Source organism: Rana temporaria, chromosome 1 (assembly GCF_905171775.1).
Source record: "Rana temporaria chromosome 1, aRanTem1.1, whole genome shotgun sequence".
Lineage (NCBI taxonomy): Eukaryota > Metazoa > Chordata > Amphibia > Anura > Ranidae > Rana > Rana temporaria.
This window is the reverse complement of record NC_053489.1, coordinates 130,187,037-130,209,055: the sequence shown is the minus strand read 5'-3', so window position 1 is coordinate 130,209,055 and position 22,019 is coordinate 130,187,037. Positions and strand designations below refer to the sequence as shown.

The 22,019-nt window shown below is 43.7% G+C and overlaps 2 protein-coding genes across 6 annotated transcripts in view; one reads left to right on the top strand and one right to left on the bottom strand.

Moving 5' to 3' along the window:
• Positions 1-21,460, bottom strand: part of PAM (peptidylglycine alpha-amidating monooxygenase) — a 290,095-nt gene extending 268,635 nt beyond the window's left edge. For 4 of the 5 annotated variants that reach the window (XM_040342875.1, XM_040342893.1, XM_040342903.1 and 1 more), the window contains exons 1-2: positions 21,355-21,460; positions 17,493-17,936 (exon numbers count right to left, since the gene is read on the bottom strand). In XM_040342875.1, coding sequence (XP_040198809.1) covers positions 17,493-17,584 — 92 coding nt within the window. In that variant the 5' untranslated portion in view covers positions 17,585-17,936; positions 21,355-21,460. Of the gene's footprint in view, positions 1-17,492; positions 17,937-21,172; positions 21,259-21,354 lie in introns of those variants that run through there. The other variant, XM_040342884.1, reaches the window with a different exon arrangement.
• LOC120936017 (extensin-3-like) lies at positions 18,111-19,601 on the top strand. The gene has a single exon (XM_040348133.1). The coding sequence runs from the start codon at positions 18,111-18,113 to the stop codon at positions 19,599-19,601; it is 1,491 nt and encodes a 496-aa protein (XP_040204067.1).
• Positions 21,461-22,019: the final 559 nt, after the last annotated feature.

Genomic DNA, 22,019 nt, shown 5'->3' with positions numbered 1-22,019 from the left:
ACAGCACACAGGAACAGAGCTGAGGCTGTCAATAAGCTGGAAGTCCCTCCTGTGTCACCTTTTTTTCTCTTGGTGTCAGGAAAACTTATCAGAAGTGATTCATGCTGATAGAGGAACGAAGCAGCAGACAGAAATTAAACTTAGTGCTCTGGATTGAGACAATTACACACTATGGAGGGATATGCTTTGTTCATATACCACTTCAGTTCTGTCTTGCATAAGATTTGAGCCCTCTTCTTGTTAACCACTGCACTAAGTTACAGTGGCAACTGGTGCTCAATTTTTGAATAAAAACAAATTGAATAAAAACAAAAAACCCACATCAATTGCAGCTACTGTGCCCCATCAGATGCCACCAGTGTGCCCCATCAGATGCTGCCAGTGTGCCCCATCAGATGCCACCTGGCACTTACCTGTCTCGCAGCGGTCTCCTGCACGTCCTTCATGTCATCTTCCATCCTCTCTCAGGCGTCCAATCACAGGGCCTGACATTTCAGCCAATCAGATGACCAGCAACAGACCCGGCAACCTGATGGCGGATTCAGTGTTAGCAAAGCGAATTCCTTTGCTTTGCTAACACACAGCTGAGTGAATAGCGAACGCCCAGCATGGCGCCCACTGTTCACTTTTTTGGGCGCCTATTAGAGCCCATGACTCTAAATTGGGCGCTTCCAAAAAACACCCCCGCCGGTGTAATTCAGGTGCCCGAAAAGGGGCCAGACACCTGAATAGGGGGTGTCAGCAGCGACCATAGATAGATTCATGCAATGCATGAATCTATCCATCTATGGCAATAGAGCGGTGCCCTTTACGGACGCACCGCCTCTGCCAAGTTACTAAAATGCAACTTACAAAAAGTCGGAGAACATATGTAGCAGAACACACTTCCCTCTCCATCCAACAGGTCACAGAGGTCACAATAGTTTGAAATCTAAAAATAAAAACATGTCAGGGTCAAATTATGGGTAATGCCACTAGGTTTTGAAGGTTTACGTTCAAGACTGTCACCCCAATCCTTCCTTTCCTTCTGGATGAGCCACAAACCTGGAAAATGGATGTGCATATTAATTGGTTATACAACTGGAAAGCTTTTTTCCAGGTCAGCATTTATTCGTTTATGTAAAACCTTTATTTCAAAAGAAAAAAAAAAACTGCCGCTGTAACTGCTTGAAGAACATTAGCTGGATTTCAGCTTTAAAGGGTTAGCTCACCTTTTTTAGAACATGTAAATAGTAAACACTGTACACACCCCCCTCCAGGTTCCCACTGTACTTCCCTCCATGGGTGGCGAGCTGTCAGTGCCCACACAGCCAATGCAGTGGTTCCCGATATTTGACACCCCCTATCCTCTCCCACTTTTTTCTGAAGCATCTCTGGGACAAATCAGAGTAAATCACTCCGATTTGTCCTGGAAATGATGCAGAAAGAAGAGGGAAAACTGGGATTTCAAATTCCTGGGCACGATATGTGCGATGTTACTTTTTTTCTGAAAAGGTGAACTTACAGTTTGTTAGTTAAGCCTGATAGCGCTTCTAACACCACCTCCTCCCCAGATGGACAATGCTGCTGCCCAGGGGTGTCTCTGTTGCTCCACCCCAAAACACAAAATGTGTTACTGGCTGGATCAACAGGTAAAAGGAAAAAGTACAGATGTAGTCACCACATTTAAAGTGGTTGTAAACCTCAGAAATGAAAAATGAACAAAGAATATCCTTCTATAGTGTGTAAGTGTCTCAATCTATAGCAGGGGTTGACAAATTTGCTTGGAATCTAGGAGCCAGCTAAAAAAGTTAGGAGCCAGAAAACGCGCCCCGTCCCGACGAGCTTGCGCGCAGAAGCGAACACATACGTGAGCAGCGCCCGCATATGTAAACGGTGTTCAAACCACACATGTGAGGTATCGCCGCGATTGGTAGAGCGAGAGCAATAATTCTAGCCCTAGTCCTCCTCTGTAACTCAAAACATGCAACCTGTAGAATTTTTTAAACGTCGCCTATGGAGATTTTAAAGGGTAAAAGTTTGTCGCCATTCCACGAGCGGACGTAATTTTGAAGCGTGACATGTTGGGTATAAATTTACTCGGCATAACATTATCTTTCATAATATAAAAAAAAAAAAAATGGGGATAACTTTACTGTTGTCTTGTTTTTTAATAAAAAAAAAAAGTGTAATTTTTTCCAAAAAAAGTGCGCTTGTAAGACCGCTGTGCAAATACGGCGTGACAGAAAGTATTGCAACGATCGCCATTTTATTCTCTAGGGTGTTAGGATAAACAATATATATAATGTTTAGGGGGTTCTAATTAGAGGGAAGAAGATGGCAGTGAAAATAGTGAAAAATTACATTAGAATTGCTGTTTAACTTGTAATGCTTAACTTGTAATACCAACGGCCACCACCAGATGGCGCCAGCCCCCCTTCCAAGCCAAGTCGCCAGGACCCTATTTCTAGTCGCCATGGCGACCTGGCGACCGGGATTTGTCGAGCCCTGATCTATAGCACTATTTGTCATTTCTATCAGCATGAGTCACTTCTGACAAGTTTTCCTGACACCAAGGAAAAAAAAAGTGACAGGGGAGGGATCTCCAGCTGATTGACAGCCTCAGCTCTGTTCCTGTGTGAAGGGGGTGTGTGTCTTCCCTCCAACCAGCTGCACTTTGAATGGCTTTTGAGAAGAGAAAAATGCAGAGCAACAGGTACAACCGTATTTAACAGTGTACAACACGCACTTTCCCCCATGAAAATAGAGAGGAAATCATGTGTGCATGTTTTATGCCGATATTGGGCTGCCTCGGAGAGGAAGGGGAGGGGCACCGCATTACACAGAGGGATCTCCCGTTTACTCACACAGTCACACCTCCTGGACCGGAATTGGACCCATGTTCTGTCCATCATATGAGCTGGTTCAGGAGGCGAGACTTTGTGCGACTGCAAGTGCCGAGTAAACAGGAGATCCCTCTGTGTAATCCGGAAATGTCAAGGCTGTATTAATTTGCAATAGCGAGGCTGCATTAACCACTTCACGCAAAACTGACGTTGAAGCTAGCTGCCATAACCCCCGCCATTTTTGGGAACGCAGTGCGTTTCTCTACGATAAAAGTGGTCTCCACGGCGCAAGATTACTTTTATCAGTGGTGCAGAGGCTAACTTTACTGTTGTTGTATTTTTTATTCAAAAAAGCACGCTTGCAAGACTGCTGCACAAATACAGTGTGACAGAAAGTATTGCAACGACTGCCATTTATTTCTCTATGGTGTTAGAAAATATATATAAGTATAAGGGTTCTAAGTAACTTTCTAGCAAATAAAAAAATAATTTTAACTTGTAAACAAGTGTCAAAAAAGAGGCTTGGTCCTTAATGTGCAATGGTGAGGCTGCAATGATGGGCAATGGCGAGGCTGCAGATGGGCACTGATCATGCTCAATTAATGGGCACTGATCATGCTCAATTAATGGGCAATGGCGAGGCTGCAGATAGGCACTGATCATGCTCAATTAATGGGCACTGATCATGCTCAATTAATGGGCAATGGCGAGGCTGCAGATAGGCACTGATCATGCTCCATTAATGGGCAATGGCGAGGCTGCACATAGGCACTGATCATGCTCAATTAATGGGCACTGATCATGCTCAATTAATGGGCAATGGCGAGGCTGCAGATAGGCACTGATCATGCTCAATTAATGGGCACTGATCATGCTCAATTAATGGGCAATGGCGAGGCTGCAGATAGGCACTGATCATGCTCAATTAATGGGCACTGATCATGCTCAATTAATGGGCAATGGCGAGGCTGCAGATAGGCACTGATCATGCTCCATTAATGGGCAATGGCGAGGCTGCAGATAGGCACTGATCATGCTCCATTAATGGGCAATGGCGAGGCTGCAGATAGGCACTGATCATGCTCCATTAATAGGCAATGGCGAGGCTGCAGATGGGCACTAATCAAGCTGCAATGATGTGCAATGGCGATCAGGCTGCGATGATGGCCAATGACCCTTATTTTGGGTAAAAGTTCTTTATTTAAAATGTAACTTTTTTCCCGAAACGCCTGTGCGCTTTTATACGCCGATAAATACAGTATGTAGGCAGATTTGTGTAATCTCTGTGCATCACCTGAGGCCAGTCACGTCACTGGGTTTACAACCACTTTAAGGACCGGTAGCCTACAATAAAATATTTTTTTAGATAGACCTTTAGTATGGGGGATATCCGCACATCCTTTCGTTTTGACATCAGAGTAAAAGCGCGGCGGTTACAGTACAAGTCACCTTTTTGCAATTCTATTTTATCTTCAAGATTTCTTCTGAACTATGTGGTTTTCATAACAGCCTAAAAATCAATGGCCTTTTCACTTAGAATGGCTTAACCAATTAAACAGCGAAAAGAAAAAACACACCTTGGTATTTCACGCTGCTACAGACACGCTGCTAATAACATATTGCTACCGACTAATACAGAATGTTAGGATCGTGTATAGTACATATTTATAGGCTCCAAAGCACAGACTTTGAAGATCTGTTATCATGTAACTAAATTGTGTTACGACGACCTAACAGCTTGACATTTTATTTTTATTTATTTTTAAATAGTTTACAAAAGTTGATAGCAGACATGGCATTAGGGTTTTGTACTGAACAGCCAGCCACCATATGTTAATAAGTATGCAATAAAACTGGGGCTTCCAACATTTATCACATCACCCATAATGTAGCAATCTGTTGGCGCAGCCCACCTTCAACATGGAAATCATCCTTTCAAGTCCGGATGCACCAATCATTTATCCAATCTGGGATCCAGCATGTTATTTTTAAACATGTCAGGAAAATGCGCTTCCACTGAAAGTGATAAAAAGCCCCAAAAAATTTTTTATGGTCTTGTGCTACACGGCGCAGTTTTTAATAACACAATTGTACTCGTTAAATAGCGATCGATTTTTTAAAAGGACATTTAGAACAGAATCTTCCAAAAACATATAATACATTTGGAAAAACAATTTTAGCTAGATTCAGGATGGCGAGCGCACTGTTGCGGCGGCGTAGCGTATGGCATTTACACTACGCCGCCGTAAGTAAGCGAGGCAAGTACATGATTCACAAAGTACTTGCCTGCCAAGTTACGGCGGCGTAGCGTAAATTGGGGCGGGCGTAATGGCGGCTAATTCAAATTTCGGCTGAGGGGGGCGTGTTTTAGGTTAATGGTGCTTGACCTAAAGTGATTGAATTATTTTACGAAAGGCGCATGCGCCGTCCACCTACATATCCCAGTGTGCATTGCGGCAAAGTATGCCGCACGGTCCTATTGATTTCGACGTAAACGTAAATGGCGTAAAACCCTATTCACGAACGACTTACGCAAACAACGTAAAATTTTCAAATTTCGACGTGGGAACGGCGGCCATACTTAACTGTAGGCCCGATAATGCGTTACGTAAACGGCGTATCTGTACTGCGTCGGCCGGACGTACATTCGTAAATAGGCATATCTAGTGATTTATATATTCTACGCCGACCACAATGGAAGCGCCACCTAGCGGTCAGCCTAAAAATTACACTTTAGGATACGACACTTACGCTGCTCGTATCTGAGCCTAATTTAAGCGCTCCTGGTTACCAGAATACGCTTAAATTAGCGCCGACGCAAATTCAGACTTAGGCTGGCGTATCTACTGATACGACAGCCTAAGTCTCTCTGAATCTAGCTATTTGTATCTAGGTCAGGTTGGCTTAACCACTCAAGCCCCGGACCATTATGCAGCTAAATGACCAGGCCAATTCTGCACTGCGTCGCTTTAACTGACAATTGACGTCCTTTTTTCCCCAAAAATCAAGCTTTCTTTTGGCGATATTTGATCACCTCTCGTTTTTTTATTTTTTGCGCTATAAACAAAAAGAGCGACAATTTTTAATTTTATTTTTTTTATATTTTTTACTATAATAAATATCCCCCCAAAAAATATATAAAAAAAACATTTTTTTCCCCTCAGTTTAGGCCGATACGTATTCTTCTACATATTGTTGGTAAAAAGTTATAGCGTCTACAAAATAGGGGATAGTTTTATGGCATTTTTTTTAATAATTTGTTTTTTACTAGTAATGGCGGCGATCAGCGATTTTTATCGTGACCTCCACATTATGGCGGACACATCAGACACTTTGACACTATTTTGGGACCATTGTAATTTTTACAGCAAACCGTGCTATAAAAATGCACTGTGATTACTGTGAAAATGACATTGAAGGGGTTAACCTGTAGGGGGCGCTAAAGGGGTTAAGTGTTCCCTAATGTGTATTTCTTACTGTAGGGGGGCGTGGCTGGGTGTGTGACGTCACTGATCGTCGTTCCCTATGACAGGGAACAGACGATCAGTGACAGGCTCACTAGGAAGCACGAGGAGAGGTTTGTTTACACTTACCTCTCGATTAATCTTGAGGTTGATAGAGGTCCTCGAGTAATGGTGGAATGGCCTCCCACCTACACAGACCACCAATGCAAAGAGCCACTACTTCTACACTGGCCACTAATTCTAGGAGGACCGCCATTTCTTCTATTTTTCCTTTCTCATCTGCAGTTATTCCTTATTTTAGGAAAATTGCTAATAATCATTTTCTAGGGTGGGGTTGGTAACACAATTATCTGCTCTAGGTGGTCAAATATGTTAAGTATGCCATCTTATAGGATTTCCCCAAAGTGGTTCTAAGGACTAAACATTTTTATTTACCTTAACGAGGAGCTCCACCCAAAAGGGGAAGCTCCGCTTGTTTGCATCCCCCCCCCCCTCCATGGCCACATTTTTTTTTGGGGGGGGGGAGGGGCTATTGCAGTCATCTGGGACACATCACAGGTCCCAGAAGATTGATAGACCATTCACGAGACGCAACATAACTTGCGCACGCGCAGTAGGAATCCAGCTGTGAAGCCGTTTTCCATTACTTTAGATGCCAGCGCCTGCACCTGAAGCCGATTGAATAATCAGCGCGGATAAGAACATCGATGAATTCATGGGCAGATAGATAAGTGAACCAAAAGTCAGCAGCAGCATTTGTAGCTGCTGATTTTTTTTTTTTAAGGTAAAAAATGCTCCAGTGCCATTATTGCTCCCTCACCCCGCCTTATACTTAGAGTCCTCACATGATCCAGTGCTGTGCCCATCTGCAGCAGCTGAGCCCACTCACTCTTACAGACTTTGCTCAGGAAGCGGGAGCCATTGGCCCCTGCTGCTGTCAGTCAAACCCTGAGATGAGGGAGCGGGGATGGGGTAAGGGAGGGTGGTGCTGTGCTAGTGTGTGTGTGTGTGTGTGTGTGTGTGTGTGATGAGTGAGTGAGTGAGTGAGTGAGTGAGTGAGTGAGTGAGTGAGTGAGTGAGTGAGTGAGTGAGTGTGAGAGAGAGAGAGAGAGAGAGAGAGAGAGTCTGTCTATGGACACAGGCAGTGTGGCTAGGGATAGAGAACACGAGTGCCCCCCATAGCATGTGGCTTGCTTTTGGGGAACTCCGAGCAGGAGCACCATCGGGGGACCTGAGAACAGACGGTTCCAGGCCACTCTGCCGATTGGGACTGTGCTGATCACATACACACTCAAAAGGAAAAAAAAAGAAAAAATCTCTAGCAATGCACCAAACTGAGCATGTGCAGCTCATCCCCTAGCCTCTGTACTATCAGGAGATGGTTTGGGGACTGTGGAAGAAGGGGAGGATCAGGGAGGATCTTTTTTTTTTTTTACACAATGCAGATGATTAATCCCCTAAGGTTCCACAGTGAGTATAACAAAAGTATGCTTTACTGCATATACAGACTGATTTTACTGTTGTGGGTTTAGTAACAAAGACAGCCATACACTAAGCAAAATGTTATCAGTGTATGGCCAGCTTTAGGCTGATGGCACCTTCAGTGATTTCAGTAACATCATCACATAGAAATGCATCAAAGTGTACTTACTTTAAAGGGGTTGTAAATGTAAAAAAAGAAAAATCCTAAATAGCTTCCTTTACCTTAGTGCAGTCCTCCTTCACTTACCTCATCCTTCGATTTTGCTTTTAAATGTCCTTATTTCTTCTGAGAAATCCTCACTTCCTGTTCTTCTGTCTGTAACTCCACACAGTAATGCAAGGCTTTCTCCCTGGTGTGGAGTGTCATGCTCGCCCCCTCCTCTGGACTACGGGAGAGTAAGGATGCCCACTAACACACAGCTCCTTTCTCTATCTGTAACTTAGAGAATGTCCCGACCCTCCTGTATTCCAGGGGAGGGGGCAAGCACAACACTCCACACCAGGGAGAAAGCCTTGCATTACGTTGTGGAGTTACAAACAGAAGAACAGGAAGTGAGGATTTCTCAGAAGAAATAAGGACATTTAAAAGCAAAATCGAAGATGAGGTAAGTGAGGGAGGACTGCACTAAGGAAAAGGAAGCTATTTAGGAAAAAAAAAAGAAAAGAAAAAAAAAAATGTACCTTTACAACCCCTTTAAGCTAGTGCATTGTTGGTTCACTTACCTTTTCCTTCAAATTCCCTTCTAAATGTTTTTTTTCTGTTTTTTGAATTTCTCACTTCCTGTTTCTCCTCAGTAACCTTCACACCATCATCCAAGCTGTTCTGGCTGGGGGTTAGTCAGCCTAAACAGCTTACCGAGGAGGAACAGGAAGTGAGAAATTCAGACAAAGAAAACAAAACAAAAAAAACATTTAGAAGGGAAATCGATGGAAAAGGTAAGTGAACCAACAATGCACCCATTTAGAAAATAAATGTAGCGCTACTCCCGGAGAAGCCGCTGGTTAGATTATGGGATGGCGTGTTACCTCTATGTGTGTCTAGGGGTAGATGATGATGAGAGCAGCAATGATGGAATGTCCAAACAGCAGGTGTCTTTCTTGTGCTTTATTCTTGCCCAACACGGCAAACAGTGAACTTGAGGTAGATAGGTAAAAGATGGGTGAGAAGGAGAATTGCAGATTCAGGCCTAACAGCGACGGAAACAATCCTGCTTCCAACGACACTTTAACTTCTTCGCCACTCCAGCCTGAGTGGGTATAGTGTACCCGGACAGGCCTCTCACACCGACCTGGCAGCCAGAGTATCACTCGGAACCTTGAGAAGAAACAAGTCTCTGCCACAGACTTGGTAGGAATGGAAAATTAGAGTGGAACCTCTGCCACAGGCCCTTTCTCTAGAATGTAGATAATGCAGTAAATCCTGCTTTGTAATCTTGGTGCCTGAATCCCCCTCAGGTAGTTTTCCTTGTTTTGGGTCACTGACTGACAGGTTGCTGACATCCAACCTCTCAGTGTCCGGTTACCTTGATCCCCAATGAATTGTCGAGGCCCTGTTGGATTGCCTGCCTCTCTTGGCTCTCCTCAGGCTGACTCCTCACCGAACAGCTATCTCACTTGGGATCTCTCCTCAGAACTTGGGAACCCAGTAGATCACTGGGGCCTCACTATAGCTTCAGTTGTCCCAGGCCAACATGGTCAGGGAACCAAGAACACCGCGTAGCACGTGCGCCACGGCCTGGTAGGCCATATCGCCGGGGCCCGTGATGTGGGGTCACCACACCCGGAACAAGAACCCCCCCCCCTAATGGCGTCTGCTCAAGAAGTACCTTCCCCCAGCATGCCCCGCGAGGGAAAACCCCTACTGATTGGCTGCTGGCAAGAGGCACTCCAGCCTGAACTCCACTGCCGCCACCTGCCGCCCTGGGGTGAAAAAGCACCTCAGGAACACAGAATGAACCGACAGTACAGCCCAGCTAGAACAGAGGCCTAATTTGCACAAACCACTTGAATGAGAGCCAAATAACGCGCTCATCCCCCCTCTAAATTTAGAATAGCACCTGGACTGAAAGTACACAGGCGCGACATAAAAAACAAACCTTTACAAACCCTTTAACAATTAAAAGTAAACAGCAAAAGGAGAAGCTGCAAAACATGCAGGGAATTCAGGAAATTGTGGAAAGATGGTCAGCAGACAGGCAAAACTAACAATACAAGAGAAGAATTTTCAAGTCATCTTATATTGGATTGTCAATAATAACCATTCTTTGTGTTGCCATTACAATGCTGATGTTATAAAACTAACGTGTATTGTTATGACTGTAAGAAGAGACTTTTTGTTCAACGTAAAAGCTGTGCTTGTGTAGCGCCTCCCTGAATGATTGTTACAATTTGTTTTCTTGTACTCCTTTTGAAAATTTAAAGAGGAACTGCAGTCTGCTCTTATAATTTGTAATAAAAACATATTTGCCATTCCGAAGCTTCCCTCCAACCACTTTGCATATTATTTTATATATACTGCAATTGTGTACTTGCCAAATATGCTGCAGAAATCTCCCTCCACTGAGTTTGGCTGAAGCTGCTGTCTGCTTACTTCCTGGATTTAAAAAGAGGCACACCTCTAGCTCTGCAGCTTTCATTGGCTCTCTTACGACTCAACCTCCGCCTTTCCTGGCAATAGCTCACTCTCTCCCTCTTAACCGTGGAACTTTGGATTACGAGCATAATCCGTTCCAGGAGAATGCTTTTAACCACTTCGTTACCGAGCCTGTTTTTCAGATTCAGTGTTTACGAGACTAAAACAGTTTTTTTTGCTAGAATATTACTTAAAACCCCCAAACATTATATATATATTTTTTTCTAACACCCTAGAGAATAAAATGGCAGTCATTGCAATACTTTTTGTCACACCGTATTTGCGCAGCGGTCTTACAAGCGCACTTTTTTTGGAAAAAATTCACTTTTTTAAATTAAAAAATAACACAACAATAAATTTGGCCCAATTTTTTTATATATTGTGAAAGATAATGTTACGCCGAGTAAAATGATACCCAACATGTCACGCTTAAAAATTGCGCCCACTCGTGGCATGGAGTCAAACTTTTACCCTTAAAAATCTTGATAGGCGACGTTTAAAAAATTCTACAGGTTGCATTTTTTGAGTTACAGAGTAGGCCTGAGGCTAAAATTATTGCTCTCGCTCTAACGATCGCGGCGATACCTCACTTGTGTGGTTTGAATACCGTTTTCATATGTCGGCGCTACTCGCGTATACGTTCGCTTCTACGCGCGAGCTCGTCGGGACTGGGGGCTTTAAAAATTTTTTTTTTTGCTTTTCGCATTTATTTTTTGTTATTTTACAATTTTTAACACTGAAATTAAAAAAAATAAAAAAATTATCACTTTTATTCCTATTACAAGGAATGTAAACATCCCTTGTAATAGAAAAAAGCATGACAGGTCCTCTTAAATATGAGATCTGGGGTCAAAAAGACCTCAGATCTCATATTTGGGCTTAAATGCAAAAAAAAAAAAAAAAAAAAAAAATTTGGAAATGTCATTTTTTAAAATGACAAAAAAAAAAAAATGTCTCTTTAAGAGGCTGGGCGGGACTGACGTTTTGACGTCACTTCCGCCCAGCAGAGCTATGGGGGACGGGCGAATGAGATTTTTCCTTCAGTCTCGTCCCCGCTCAGCTGCCGGATGGTCGCGATCCCCTCCGCCGCTACCGACGGCTCCGGTAAGCGGCGGAGGGCGCGTTACAGCGGCGGGAGGGGGGGGGGCCCTCTCCCGCCACCGATAACGGCGATCTCGCGGCGAATTCGCCGCGGAGACCGCCGTTATCGTGTACAGGACCGTCGGCACTAAAGATGGATACCTCAGTTGTGGCAGCAGCTGCTGCCGTTACTGAGATATCCATCTTTAAAAACAGGACGTCTTTTGACTATGGGCCAGTAACCAAGTGGTTAATCCAAAGCACTCGCATATCAAAGCGAGTTTCCCCATAGAAGTCAATAGAAACTAAGATAATTAATTCCACACTCATTTCTATCGCATGCAATACTGCATGTGGCCATAGGTGGGGAGGGGGGCGCCGGTAAGACTCGGAAACCGTTCGGATGCAAACGGAAACACTCGGGAACTGAGTATTTCTGTACAGCTCCGAACGCCTCAGAGTGTCCCCGGCACTTCTGCCCAAATACGGTACTTTACACACCGCAGAGGCTTGAACCCTGCTAGTTTTGCAAGACACTGGCAAACCGAGTCAGATTTAATTTCTTTTTTTTAAAAAAGCTTGTTTTGCTAAATGCTCGTTAACCATGCTATTTGCAACCCAAATATATATATATATATATATATATATATATATATATATATATATATATATATATATATATATATATATATATATATATATATATCCCCGTTACGATCTTGACAAACTATTTCCCGATCTTTTGTATGCAGAGAATTCGCTCAGCCACCAAAAGTCTGGGCAGTCTGCCAAGTTCTACAGCATTCCTTATCAGTGGAACCCTAAACATTGTAACAATTTGTCTTTTACATCAAAGGAATAGATTTCTGTATGTAAATTAGGAACATTTAACCACTTAAAGTGGATGTAAACCCGATTCATGAAATAGGGGCTGGGCACATATCTCTGCAGTATTTTGTTATCTTATTTCAATGAGCCAAGTCTTATAGCTCTCTTCTGAACGGTTCCTCTGTTATCAGCCTGAGAACTTCTGACATATTTTCACTTTTTAGACAAAAGCAGCCTGAATCTTTTGTCAAAAGAGGTTGCTAAAATAGATTAGCAGAGAGCAGCTCCTATTACAAAACAGCTCTGGCTATGATGAGAGGGGGGTGTGTGCCTTTCTTCCAATCAGCAATTTTAGCTATCTTGGCTGTATGCCCAGACATAACACTCTGTGTTAAACAGGAAGAGAAAATCTCCTAACACAATCTCAACTTTCTAAACAGTATATAAAATGTGAAGACAGCAGATATATATAAAACCTATGTAGGGAGATTTGGTTCATCTCTGTGTATCATCTGAGGCTGTACACTTCACTGGGTGTATGGGGGGTTTACATCCACTTTAAACACCAACACTTTTTCTGACATTTGTTGTTTTCAAGTTAAAATAATTTTTTTTTTTGCTAGAAAATTACTTAGAACCCCCAAAAAACACACACAAACACACACACACACACACACACACACACACTTTTTTTTTCATTATTTATTTAGCAGAGAACCTAGAGAATAAAATGGTGGCTGTTGCAATATTTTATGTCACACAGTATTTGATAGCGGTCTTTTGGGAAAAATCACTTTAATTACAAAAAAAAACAAAAAACACACAAACTAACCAGTAAAGTTAGCCCAATTTGTTTTGTATAATGTGAAAGATTTTACGCCGCGAGAATCGTGATCTTTATTCTAAGCAAAAAGATTGCGATTCTCATTTTGCGCTGAATCGTGCAGCTCTAATATAGATAGAGAGAGCTGTGCATGGTGTCATAAGCCTAGGCCAGTGGTCTCCAAACTGCGGCCCGAGGGCCGGGTGCGGCCCTTTGCTTGCCTTTATCCGGCCCTTGGGGCAGTATCCCTCCCACTGATACGAGACACTATTCTGACATCTGACACCGACAGTGGAGCACCATTTCTCCCACTGACACCACTAATGGGGCACTATTCCTCCCTATGATACCAACGATGGGGCACTATTTCTCCCCCCAATAACATAGGTTTAGTTACACTGATGCCAGGAAAATTTCCACCCCCTGCTGGCCAAAGACAGGCCCTCCAAGAGTCTGAAGAACAATAAACCGGCCCTTTGTTTAGAATGTTTGGAGACCCCTGGCCTAGGCGAATGACTAGATGAGAAACAGGAAGTGGGCTGTGTAAGGTATTTACTGGCAGAAAAAAAATATATGTTTTACTATTCAAAGTTAAAATAACTAGGTCAAAACATTTATTAGACTGTCTGCTTTAAAAATAAAAAAAAAGGGGGATTGAAAGTTAAAATGAAAGACTATACTTTAAAAAGTGATGGTCACCAACAAATTTTCCGCCAGCACGATTTGCTGGCGGAAATTTACAGAGGAGCTGAATCAGACAAAAATTGGCCGTGTGTCATCAGCCTAACGTGCATATAGACAAATAGACACTCACATACACATCTATCTCTATGGGGAAGGGGGGGGGGGGGGGGGTTGTATTACAAAGTACACTTAGACTTCAAACAACAATTTCTCAACCTCACAGAAGGTTGCTTACGTTTTGTTGCCCATTAGCCATAAAATGCAACCATTTCTGACTTATGAGCTGTTGGCCCATGCCCTATTCTAGGCTGGTAGAATACTTTTAATAATAAATGAATATTTCTGATTGTAGACATGAAGAAAAAAACAAATTGTGTCTTAGTGGAAACAACAGAGTATATTACAGACTTTGCGGTCAATAGATTAAGATTGATCTGTGGATCAAACAATTAAAGCTTCTGTTTATCTACATTACAGATAAATTGATTTGTGACGTTCCCCTGGGCACAGATACAGAAACATTATAGGTCTCTGTGGCATTAATAAACATAGTGAGGTTTCTCGGGAGATGACAGCGATAGATATATACTGTATATGTAGGTGGGGAGATCCTAAAGTTTCCCATAGATGTTTTTGGCTGACATATGGCGCTCACCCAGCTGGGACGGGTTTACAGAAAAACACTGCGTTTTCCCGTTTGACGAGTCGAGAAGCAGGCAGCGTCTCAGACAAAGCTGTGAATGAATAATGGAAACAGCAGAACGCTTACAATAGGAAGAGATGAGAACATATGGAGAGAAATATTCTGGGCGCTGTGGTGAATTATATATGCATGCATCAATATTTAATACCATCATTATGGAGATGGATGCATTTAGAATCTCACAGAGGAAGATGCTCGGATCTGAACGCCGTTTTCTTCCATATCAGATCACAAATTTTATAATAAAAAAACATGATTAATCGAAACAGGATATAAATGCTGGATGTGCTTCCTAATGGAAGGAAATTAAATCCAAAGATCACAAAAAGCACAAGAGGAAATAGAAGATGCCAACTAAACGGACGACGGGGAAATCATTTAGGAGAAACCATGATGGACAAGGAGCTGTAACCCATCGCAAACCCATCTGTTTACTGTCAGTAGATCCAGTTCTGTTTATTACGGGTCAATTCAACCAGTGCTTTGCCTTACTGAGTGGGATTTTACACTCAACACAATGAAATTGTACATGCCATATGGATATCCATTCAGCATATGGTTAACCAAAGCTGCTGATCCAATACAGCCATTTAGACGGGACGCAAACCTGTTGAGTAAGTTGCGTACATTTTTCAGTATGCTGGAAATTTCCTTGGGTTTAAGCCCCCATTCGCCTTCGTCTCCCTACGCCGAATACACTCAACACCAAGGGGTTGCTTTATTTTGGTTGTTGTTTAAACAAACAATTAAAAAACATTTATTTTTTTCCCTCTTTTGTAATACCTATATGAAATTGGTATGATCTCCTGGAATCACAACAATCCTATAGATCCCCAAAGAAGATCCACACTAACGCTGGCCATACATTTATACAATTTTCCCTTATATTTAAAGAAAAAAAACACATATTATTTATATATATACACATACATACATACATATACACACACACACACACAAATAAATAAAATGTGTATATTTTTTATATATATATATATATATATATATATATATATATATATATATATATATATATATATATATATATATATATATATATATATATATATATATATATATATATATATATATATATATATATCTAAGGTCAGATCTAAACCTACACTTTCAATTGTTATGCAATCAGGCAGATCCTTGTACTTGGTAATAAAACCTGGAAGCTCATTGGTTTCTATGCAGAAGTGAGGCTGATTTTGCACTTTCCAGCTTTAGTAAATAAACCCCACTGCGTACTTAAAAGTGGGGTATGCCTGTACTACATAGCTAGAGGTAAATCTAAAAGGGAAATTGTATTATGTATGCCCAGTTTAAGGGGTTAATTTTCTAAAACTGGAGAGTGCAAAAATCTGGTGCAACTGTGCATGGTAGCCAATCAGCTTCTAACTTCAGTTTGTTCCATTAAGTTTTGACAAAAAAAAAAAAAAAAAAAGAAGGATTGGTTTCTATGCAAAGCTGCACCAGATTTTGCACTCTCCAGTTTTAGTAAATCAACCGCCAAAAATCCCATTCTTTTTAAGTGTCGCTTTTCACACTTCTACACTCAAAAGTACAAGCTCTTTGAGTGTGCTCAGCCATTTTTCCTCCATAGACATGAATGGCGGCACCGTAAATGCGCAAGTGACATTTGCGCGCATTTTTACACCTGAAAAACTCCTCTCCCTGCCCAGCCCAGGAAACAAACGCTTAAGGCTGCATTCACACCTAGGCGTACAAAATCGCAGCGTTTTGTCCCGCGATTTGCGGCGACAAAATGCCGCGATTGTGAATGCAGCCTCACCCCCTCTATGGAGATGGTTCACATCTCCTATGCCGAACCCTGAAAGCCGCCTGAAAAAAAGGTCCGGGACTTTTTTTCAGGCGGCAGGCGTTCGGCGTGGACATGTGAACCATCTCCATAGAGGGCAATGTGTTTTCATCACTCCAGCGTCTGGGGGCTGCTGCGGCGTCACACTACAGGCGACAAAACGACTAGGTGTGAATGGGGGCTAAAGCTTGATAGGTGTGCAAAAACACTGCGCAAAACAAAAAAATAAAAATAAAAAAGGAATACGCTCTGCTCAGGTGTGAATGCAGGCAGATATAGCAAACAGTAACTTTGAGCTCCTATTTGCACTATGGTAGCACAACATCAGGCATTGTGCATGTGTGAATTTATGTCATTGGGCTGCTCTACATGCAACAAAGCTCATGCATTTATTTTGCGCTTTTCAAGCGTTCAAGTATAAAAATGTTCTTAATGAACGGCACCGCAAGGGCAACATGTGGTGAACACGCGCAAGATTACCGCGCTGCACGAGTGCGAATGCAGGCTTGATTGGGTTGATAATAAGGACAGACTGTAGTCACTTAAGCTGGCCATACACCATACAATTTTCTTATTCAAATTTTCTTTAGATTTACCTTCAACTATGTAGTAGAAGGGCCTGCCTGATTGCATACACATTGAAAGTGTTTAGGTTTGACCCAATATTGTATTGGTAAAAATTGGTATTGGTTTTGGTAAATTTAAAGGAAAGTTGCACAAGAGAATTGTATAATATATGGCCAGCCTTAGAGGTTGATTTACTAAAACTGGAGAGTGCAAAGTCTGGTGCAGCTCTGCATAGAAACCAAATGGCTTCCAGATTTGGTTTTGTGAAAGCGTAATTGAACAAGCTGAAGTTAGAAGCCGATTGGCTACCAAGCACAGCTGGATCACATTTTGTACTCTCCAGCTTTAGTAAATAAACCCCGGTGTGTAGTTCTTTGGGCATCTATAGGATAATTTGTTTCCAGGAGATCATGTCAATTCCGTAAAATTAAAAAAAAAATAAAAAAAATTGGCATTTGTTTAAACAAAAATAAAAAAAATAAACAAAATAAAACAAATTTCTGTTTTGGACACTCAAACATCAAAGCAATAAATAAGACAACTTCTCATTTAGAAACACACAAAGTAGGGAGTACGAACCTTTTGAAGACGGATAGGGGGCTCCTGAAACAGTAACAGCTGTCTTGTAAAATCAGCAATAATACGAGGAAACTGCTAACAAACCCGGCCATGTCCACCCTAAATCCAGCTCCTATGAAAGGAAGTGTTTGTAATCCTGGTAATTCGGAAGCCGGATTAAATACACTTCTCCATTAGCGATAGTCCTTCATATATCCTAGAGCAAAGGAAGGCTCATCAGTGAGAACCCAGAGCTGGGCGATTGTCCAGAAATCCTCTCTCACACTCAGCGTTGTATGTATGGTGTACAAGTCTGTGCTCTTTACAGGTGGAGACCATGAGATGCACAAGTTGAATGACGGTCTCCAGCAGGGGCTCGCACCCTGCCGCTCTTCTGATCACCCACAATTACACAAGGCTTGGAGTGACATCATGCAAACACCATCATCAGTCTTCATTGAGAGCCTGCGAAGAGAGGGAGGGGGGTCAGGACGGATGACTAACATATTACACCATTAGTTCTCCGCAAATCCCTGCTGAAGCTTCCACACATATTGCTTCTTGGAGATCCTGAAGCCCAACCCCGATAAACTACCAGCTGAGATCTCCATCCACACAGTCCTGGAGTCATCCCTTGACATGGACACAGCTCATCCTCCACATCCCACCACCTACAGGTCATCCTCCACCTACCACCAGATACAGGTCATCCTCCACATCCCACCAGATACAGCTCAGCCTACACATCCCACCACCTACAGGTCATCCTCCACATCCCACCACCTACAGGTCATCCTCCACATCCCACCACCTACAGGTCATCCTCCACACCCCACCACCTACAGGTCATCCTCCACACCCCACCACCTACAGGTCATCCTCCACACCCCACCACCTACCACCAGATACAAGTCATCCTCCACACCCCACCAGATACAGGTCATCCTCCACACCCCACCACCAGATACAGGTCATCCTCCACACCCCACCACCAGATACAGGTCATCCTCCACACCCCACCACCAGATACAGGTCATCCTCCACACCCCACCAGATACAGGTCATCCTCCACACCCCACCACCAGATACAGGTCATCCTCCACACCCCACCACCAGATACAGGTCATCCTCCACACCCCACCACCAGATACAGGTCATCCTCCACATCCCACCACCTACCACGTCATCCTCCACATCCCACCACCTACCACGTCATCCTCCACATCCCACCACCTACCACGTCATCCTCCACATCCCACCACCTACCACGTCATCCTCCACATCCCACCACCTACCACGTCATCCTCCACATCCCACCACCTACCACGTCATCCTCCACATCCCACCACCTACCACGTCATCCTCCACATCCCACCACCTACCACGTCATCCTCCACATCCCACCACCTACCACGTCATCCTCCACATCCCACGTCATCCTCCACATCCCACCACCTACCACGTCATCCTCCACATCCCACCACCTACCACGTCATCCTCCACATCCCACCACCTACCACGTCATCCTCCACATCCCACCACCTACCACGTCATCCTCCACATCCCACCACCTACCACGTCATCCTCCACATCCCACCACCTACCACCAGATACAGCTCATCCTCCACATCCCACCACCTACAGGTCATCCTCCACATCCCACCACCTACAGGTCATCCTCCACATCCCACCACCTACAGGTCATCCTCCACATCCCACCACCTACCACGTCATCCTCCACATCCCACGTCATCCTCCACATCCCACCACCTACCACCAGATACAGCTCATCCTCCACATCCCACCACCTACAGGTCATCCTCCACATCCCACCACCTACAGCTCATCCTCCACATCCCACCACCTACAGCTCATCCTCCACACCCCACCACCTACCACCAGATACAAGTCATCCTCCACATCCCACCACCTACAGGTCATCCTCCACATCCCACCACCTACCACGTCATCCTCCACATCCCACCACCTACCACGTCATCCTCCACATCCCACCACCTACCACGTCATCCTCCACATCCCACCACCTACCACATCATCCTCCACATCCCACCACTGATCCATGACCTCAGCATCCCACTTACTACATGGAGATATGGCATACAGGGCTAGCCAACAAAGCTTACAATCAGAAAGGAGTATGGATGGATAAAAAGGGCAAATCTGGAAATTTTGTTGCAATCAAAAAAAGAAATAAAGAATGTAATCATAACACAGAGAGAGACATAGGAGGAGGGGGGATGATGGCAATGTGCGACAGCACAGATCACACACCTTCTGTCCTCACTCCTACCATAACTGATCTAGGGATGGCTAAACTCATCTCCAGCTCATTATTAACTGAGCAATAACTGAATTATGGAAATGGCTAGGCTCATCTCCAGTAATAAGTGAACTTTGGAAGACTAGGATCTTCTCACGTCCCCACTCCAACCATAACTGAATTTCTGAAGGCTAGGCTCATCTCCACTAATAAATGAACTCTGGAAGGCTTGTCTCCAGTAATAACTGAACTATGGAAATGGCTAGGCTCATCTCCAGTAATAAGTGAACTCTGGGTGGCTAGGCTCATCTTCAGTAATAAGTGAACTAGGGAAGGCTAGGCTCAGCTCCTGTAATAAGTGAACTAGGGAAGGCTAGGCTCATCTCCAGTAATAAGTGAACTAGGGAAGGCTAGGCTCATCTCCAGTAATAAGTGAACTAGGGAAGGCTATGCTCATCTCCAGTAATAAGTGAACTCTGGGTGGCTAGGCTCATTTCCAGTAATAAGTGAACTCCGGAAGACTAGGCTCATCTCCAGTAATAAGTGAACTAGTGAAGGCTAGGCTCATCTCCAGTAATAAGTGAACTCTGGGTGGCTAGGCTCATCTCCAGTAATAAGTGAACTCTGGGTGGCTAGGCTCATCTCCAGTAATAAGTGAACTAGGGAAGGCTAGGCTCATCTCCTGTAATAAGTGAACTAGGGAAGGCTATGCTCATCTCCAGTAATAAGTGAACTAGGGAAGGCTAGGCTCATCTCCAGTAATAAGTGAACTCTGGGTGGCTAGGCTCATTTCCAGTAATAAGTGAACTCCGGAAGACTAGGCTCATCTCCAGTAATAAGTGAACTCCGGAAGACTAGGCTCATCTCCAGTAATAAGTGAACTAGTGAAGGCTAGGCTCATCTCCAGTAATAAGTGAACTCTGGGTGGCTAGGCTCATCTCCAGTAATAAGTGAACTCTGGGTGGCTAGGCTCATCTCCAGTAATAAGTGAACTAGGGAAGGCTAGGCTCATCTCCAGTAATAAGTGAACTAGGGAAGGCTATGCTCATCTCCAGTAATAAGTGAACTAGGGAAGGCTATGCTCATCTCCAGTAATAAGTGAACTAGGGAAGGCTATGCTCATCTCCAGTAATAAGTGAACTCTGGGTGGCTAGGCTCATTTCCAGTAATAAGTGAACTAGGGAAGGCTAGGCTCAGCTCCTGTAATAAGTGAACTAGGGAAGGCTAGGCTCATCTCCAGTAATAATTGAACTCCGGAAGGCTAGGCGCATCCCCAGTAATAAGTGACCTAGGTCAGACTATGGGGACTCTTCTGATGAGAGCGGACAGACCGGTGACTGATCAGGCTGCGGAGTGTCAGAGGAGATCGGTCCTGAGCTCGCACACATCACACCCCGGTCAGGCGGAGGGTTCCACACACCGGGCAGAGGTGACAGCTCAGTCCCGGCTCCGCACTGCCTCCGATCCCAGGAACTTTTCTCCGGAGCTCAGGACAGCATAGAACTCAGCCCCCGCACCCCGATCCCGGCTCTGCCCCGCCCTCTTCACCCCTCATCCCGGACACAGCCACTCCACCGGGACCCTCCGCCGCCCGCCACTGACCTGATTCTCCGCTGCCTGCGGGTCTACGTGCAATTAGACAAGGAAGCTGTGCGAGGAGGGGAGACTACAACTCCCAGAAACACTTGCGGGGAAAGAAGAAAGAAAGATTCAAAAAGCCTTAAGCTTTATTATTCGACAACAGTCTTAAAGCGGTATTAAACGCTCAGTGTTTTAACTACTTCAGCCCCAGAATGTTTTACCCTCTTCATGACCAGGCCTTGTTTTTCGATATGGCACTCCGTTACTTTACCTGACAATTGCGACGCTGTACCCAAATAATATTTATGTAATTTCCCCCCCCCCCCCCCCCCCCACAAATAGAGCTTTCTTTTGGTGGTATTGGTAATTGATCACCTCTGTGGTTTTTATTTTTTACGCTATAAACAAAAAAGAAAACAATATTTTTTAATTTCTGCTATAAAACATATTCAATAAAAAAATGTAAAAAATCGAATTCCTTCATCAATTTAGGCCAATATGTATTCTGCTACATGTTTTGGTAAAAAAAATCCCAGTAAGCGTATATTGTCTGGTTTGCTCAAAAGTTATACCGTCTACAAACTTTGGGATATATTTATTTATTTTTTACTAGTAATGGCAACGATCAGTGACTTATAGTGGGACTGCGATATTGTGGCGGACAAATTGGACACCTGACACTTTCG